Genomic DNA, 6,000 nt, shown 5'->3' with positions numbered 1-6,000 from the left:
GGAGCTTAAAGTTGAGTGGCTTTCAGAAGTGATGAGAAGGAGCCTGGTTTGTGGATCTGTCTGGCCTTGCCAAGGATGGTTGCTTCAGGGTATGTGTGAATGACTCTGGAGCTATCAGATTTACACCTCTATATTCCTTCTGTTTTACTTCCTGTGGCTGTTGATAAGTTAACTGATATTTTACAACTGATTTCAGTTGTGACATCCGGGAAGTGTCAGAAACCATTGTAAGTGGTAATACTCCTGGCTGCCATTTTACCTCAAGCACAGTAACCACAAAATGAAGCATCAGTTTCTTGAGAACTTTATAAACACAAGATTTTTTTTTTCCAATGTGTGCTCCAGAGGATGCTTAGTCATAATCCTTCCCATCACAGTGTTGAAAAGGTGATAAAGTTGTGTGTCCTTTATCTTGCACTTATGCTGTCTTGAAAAAAAACAAAACTGGGTGCTGGGAAAATGCTTTGTAGAGCAATCTTAATTTTCTGTTAAGAAGTGGATAATGCTTGTCAAGTGACTTAGACCTCTCCTATCTCAGATTCTAAACAACTTTCTTGACAAAGTAGTTCAACATCAGTAAATAAGGAAACACAAGTTTCATTTTGATACAATTGGTTTTTTGTGGTTCAAATTACAGAAGTTATTAATTACTGAATTTTTTTTAGAGGTGGCTTTAAACATCAGGCATATTGCATTTGCAGAGGCTGTAGAAGGAAAGAGGGGACTGTGGCATAACTAGCAGACCAAAATGAGACAGCAAGTGTGCAGCTTTTCCACTGTTTCACTTCCTGCTCTGAACTGCTGTAGTTCAGGTGCTGTTGTTGGAACAGAACTTCCAGAAAGAGACAAATCCAGAATTTGTGTGCAGTATCTGTGTTTCTTCAGGTTGATCAAGAAGAAAGCTTATTAGGTTTAAACCTTAATGCTTTTTCTGGATTGATTTTATTTAAATAAGATGTGTGAGTCCCTTGATATGCTTGATCCTTCTGTTGAAATAGCCTGTGTACAAATAAATAATGGAAGTTCTGCAAGTAGGCTGATGGGTGTATTGCAGCATTTGGCCCACCTATAACAGAATAAATTTCTACATCAAAAAGGCCACTCATAATGCATACTAATGTTTTATACCAAGACTTACGCTTTTATTAAGTCCAATTTGTTAGCAGAGAGGATAGTTTGCTGTGTAAACTGAAAAAAACCTGTGCTGCAGGAGAAGGCCAGGTGTGAGAGCCAAGCTTGTGCCACAGTAATAAAACCTACATACATGCTTTGTCACAGATGCACTGAACCTTGATCAAACACTGATATCCCTATTGTTCAGACATTAATGTATGGAAATGTTCCCAGCAGTTTTAGGATGCTGCAATAATTGGTTTTTAAAAATGTTCTAAAAGGATTGAGTTTATTGTTCTGAAAATTCCCAAGTGTGAACATGCATGCAGTAGCACTGTGCTACACACTAAGTCTAGGAACTTTGTATTTCATGTGCTAACAGCTTGTCAAAGGTGTAGAAATTATACAGAGATTTGTTTGTGATTAGTTCTCTTACAACCATCTGACATTTTAAGTATATAGGGAAACGCATTTATCACTGAAACATAACTATGAAGCAGCTGAAAAATCACCATCACTAAAGACAACCTTTATATCCAGCTAAATTAGAGAGAACATTCTGTCTAGCACAATAAAATTATTAGTTCTGAAACTTAACTACAGAATGTGATTCTTTTCAAGAAGTCAAATGCATTTGTGCTACCAGCATGTTGACTCCTTTTCACTGCAGAGGGTATAGACACGATCTTGTCTTTCACTGAAGCAGGCTCAGGCTGTGAGGAAGTGGGATGTTATCTACAGTGTCCTAGCACTTTTCCCGTAAGATGTGCATGTCTGAACACGACTGAATTTTAGTCATGCAAGAGTGAAGAGGGGGGAGGTGAATGAGAATGAGCAGCTGTGCAGGGACAAGCAAACCATGGAGCAGGTGCCTTGTTTGTGTGAGGAAGAACTCATAACGGGTTTGCGCTGAAATTTTTTATTTTTGCTAAATACCCATTGCACTTAAGACAATGTGTGGAGAAATTAATTAGACCATAATAGCTACTTGCTTGGGCAGCTGAAACTCACTTGTTTTTTGGCATTGGATTGCTTATGTGAGGGCCTGCAGCGTTGTCCTGTGTTGAAGCTTATGGTGTGGCCTCTGCATAAGTAATGAAGTTAGACATAGATTTTTTGGGTTTTTTCTAAGAATGTGTGATGCGTATTCCTTTGCTTTTCCTCAAGGCCCAGCTCAACTTGCTTTCAGAACTGGATTTGAGAGTTTAATAAGATATGCAAATTTTGCCAAGGCTGTGTTTTTTCTGCACTCCAATGTTCTTAAGACTGAATTTTGTTCTCATCAATGTTTTTCATCAGCAGAAAATGTTTGTGTTACTCATTTATCTTTCCATTCTTGTAATAACACAAAGCTGTTCAGCAACTGATAATGGCATAATGAGGAACCTTAATTTGCTGCTGTTTGTTGAACTGCTGGCAACTGCCTGTAATGAAATGTGATCAGTTGTGAGGACACATCTACCCTCGGGGGCACTGCAGCCATTTGAAGCTGGGTGCTGTGGATCCTTTCCTCAGGACTATCCCACTGCAATTCAGGGAGCTATACTTAAGATAGTGTTTGACAGTTGTATTGACTCCTAAATTTGAAGTGCACATTAATCTGTGTATCACAGGCTGCAGGATAGGGTGAAGCTATAGTGAAGGTCTGATGGATACAACAGAGGTGCCAGCAGCAGTGTGAAACTGGGCAGCCTAACATGCTGCTTTGTCACTACAGTAGTATAGGAGTGCTACAGGTCTCTACTTATGGGGCCAAATGCTGAGACATGACAGGGCTAGTGAAAACCACCACAGCAAAAGGATACCTTTACCACCAGTTAAACCTCTTTCCCAAGTGCACTTCTAGCAAGCTGCCCATCTCTTCCATCTGCACTGCTGCTGAGCTACTTTGATACAGGAACTTCTTCTGAACATACCTTCCTGGGATGGCCCTGAGCTTTAAATTTTCCCAAGTAAGCCTGCTGCAGCCCTAAGAGCTTTTGTAATTATTGCTTGCTGCTTCCTTCTTTACTAATTGGTAGGCATGAGCCTTGTGATACTCACCTCTGTGGTTGGTCCTACTCTGCAAAGGAGTGCATTAACATGTCAGGAAAAGGCAGAATTGTCAGCTCTGCAAGCATAAAAATGTACAAGCTATGAGACAAAGGGTCTGGTCATTTTTATTTGCCTTCAGGTTTTGGAAGCTTTAAGGTCTGTTCGAATTTTCTCATTTCCTCAATGACTTTATTCACAGCATAATTTGCTCCTTCCTATCTGCTGCTTTTGAACTGAATGTGTGATTTTTAATGGTTGTAATAGTGTAGCAGATCAGCTTTACCTAATAAACTTCTCAAATGGTGGCTCTAACCTACAATGAGATGAGACACACTCTCCATTTGATGCAGTGCCTCTATGTGCGAACTGCCCCCTGTTCGCTGCAGCTTTGACTCCCTGCTCCATAGGCAGCTCTACATTCCCCAAGGTGTGTGCTGTAAACCTGAATGTTTGAAAAGGGAAAACTGATTGAAAGAATCTCTTCTGTCAGAGAAGAGTCTGTCTTCAAAGAGAGAGGAGTAATCAGTGCAAGTTTGGTAACAATCCTGGAGCTTCAAGCACATTTTCTGGCAGTCCCTGTGGAGCCCTTCTTGGTAAGTATTTTGAATGATACACAAAACTGGCTTGCTCTGAACTTAAACTATGAGCCTGATAGTGAAGAGGCTGCTGATGGAAAGAGTGACTGTGCATATGGACTGATGTGCTTAGTAATTAAAAATAATCTTTATTATAACTTAAGTGTGGTAGGAAATATGGTGAGTACAAATGCCACAAAACTAAAAGAAAAAAAAATTAAAAAAGAAAAAAGAAGTAGATACAAAAGGACACCTTGAAAGAATTCAATTGATGGGACAGGTGTAGTATAAAAACCGTAACATGGCTATTTCACGTTCTGCAAAAAGAGTTTATATCCCTCAGTAAACAAGTAAGCATTTTGCACTGTACAAAATGTACTTTAATTGAAGGGAGAATATATATATTTATAAATATACAGATATGTACATTCTTGTAACATTCACAGTAAAAAAAAAACAAAACAAAACAAATGACCCCTGCCTGCCAAAGTGTTTGGCTCACAAGGTTTCCGTTTGATGTGAACTGTTTGCAATATTTTCTATGTTGTCTATGCAAATTTGGATACTTCAATTGACATCTAAATAGCATTTCATGCATAATGAACATAGTACAGGAACACTTTTCTGTTAAATTCTATTCACCTCCTCTGTTAACTTAAGGCTTGTAATCAACAGTTTGAAGCACTCGCTGTCTTTCAACCTTGCAGTGCAGGGAGGGGAGGTGCATTCACTTCCCCCTCTGTTTATTACTGCCTCCGAGGTCCACTTGAGTTTGTTCTGTTCTTTATATTGAAATCACTCTATAGAAACCCTGCTCCTCTAATTAGAATGTATGAAATCCAATCCTGCCTGCAACTTGCAGGACAAAATGGTTTCAGGGACTCGTGCAATTAGCGGTATTCACTCCTACTTCTCAGAATAAATAAATGCACTTTACCTTTTCATTTAGTTTTCAGAAACCTACATGATTGTTTGATCCCCCTCACAAATCGCTGGATTAATGATGGTTTGTTGCTGGAAGGCAGGAGAAGGGAATAAAAGACCAGTGGAGGCATTCAGAATGAGTCACCAAAGTGACGCCTCCCAGGGTTTACATCACGCTGTTTCTTGCTGTTTCTCAAGGCAAAACTTGCAGAACTTTCCCTGTATTTCATTACTAAGACACAACTGAGAAAGCTGAGCAGCATTTCCTGCCACTGGAGTGTTGCTGGAGACAACTGCATGGCAGCAGACACTTCATTTGGGACTCAAGGGAAAACTTCTTTGCGTGCCAGCTCAGGTGGCCTCCTGATTGTCCTTGTTAGGTACGGTATCCGACGTCTCAAGCTTTCATGACAACTTCAAGGAAGTAAATATAATAGGAAAATATATGGAGATGCCAAATTCTAAAAACCTCACAGAAGTCTGTTGAGGCTGAATAACTGCAATTACATTATTTGTTTAGAACCAGTCAAGAAAGTACTGTTCCTCAGATCCAACTGTTCCATCATGAGCTGCAACGAGGAGCCAATAGGAACACTTAAGCTGGATTTTAGATTTTGCTTTTCTTTAAGAAGTCTGTAAATTGCTACATTTTGGAACATTCTCATAGATTCTTTAAAGTCTTCCTTCTGTTTCCCACACTGAAGTGCAGCTCCATCCTACTTTAATGCCTGTTAAATATTAGCAGGTTCTTTTCCATCTAAAAAGCTGTGGCAGCTTCAGTTCCACGGCGGCCTCCAACTTTAACAAATTCCCGGGGAAATTTGTCCAGCTGTTCATATGCCAGTCTCCCATCTTCTCCTGAATGCAAAATGATAAAGCATAATAATGTATTATGTTATTGCCCTAGAACATTTAAAATACTGGATCCTCTGCTGTTAGAAAGTACTGATTGGCTAGTAACTTCTACTCCTTCTTAAAATTTATCTTGTTAGAAGCAATTTCAGAAATTATTTGGAAAAGTAAAACATGCTCTGTATGTTCCAATTATTATTATTTTCTTTTTCTATTTTCCCTTGTAACTTGCTTGGTTATCTAAAGCCAAACAGAAGCAGATGTGGCTTGTATGATTAGGTGACAGTATCTGCACACTTGTCTTACTGAATGACCTTTTGTGCTTGTCAAGGTCTCAGCTGCTGCTGCTGTGATGTACTTGAGGTAAATGATGTTTATTCACTTCAACCTTGGAAAATATAAAGTTTATCCACCTCCCACTTCCTGTCACTTTAAAGAAGTGAGTCTATCCACATTGTTACTACTATACTGCTGAAAAAGAGGAAGCAGTATGTTTGCTAAA

General features: G+C 39.3%; 1 protein-coding gene across 6 annotated transcripts in view; it reads right to left on the bottom strand.

Moving 5' to 3' along the window:
- Positions 1 to 672: 672 nt before the first annotated feature.
- Positions 673 to 6,000, bottom strand: part of RIPOR2 (RHO family interacting cell polarization regulator 2) — a 69,412-nt gene continuing 64,084 nt past the window's right edge. For all 6 annotated transcript variants that reach the window (XM_033060774.2, XM_033060804.2, XM_033060790.2 and 3 more), the window contains one exon: positions 673 to 5,504. In XM_033060774.2, the coding sequence (XP_032916665.1) occupies positions 5,404 to 5,504 (101 nt within the window). In that variant the 3' untranslated portion in view covers positions 673 to 5,403. The remainder of the gene's footprint in view (positions 5,505 to 6,000) is intronic.

This window comes from Catharus ustulatus, chromosome 1 (genome assembly GCF_009819885.2).
Source record: "Catharus ustulatus isolate bCatUst1 chromosome 1, bCatUst1.pri.v2, whole genome shotgun sequence".
NCBI classification, from domain to species: Eukaryota; Metazoa; Chordata; class Aves; order Passeriformes; family Turdidae; genus Catharus; species Catharus ustulatus.
Note: the sequence above shows the minus strand (reverse complement) of the source record. Positions and strands in the feature narration are given on the sequence as shown.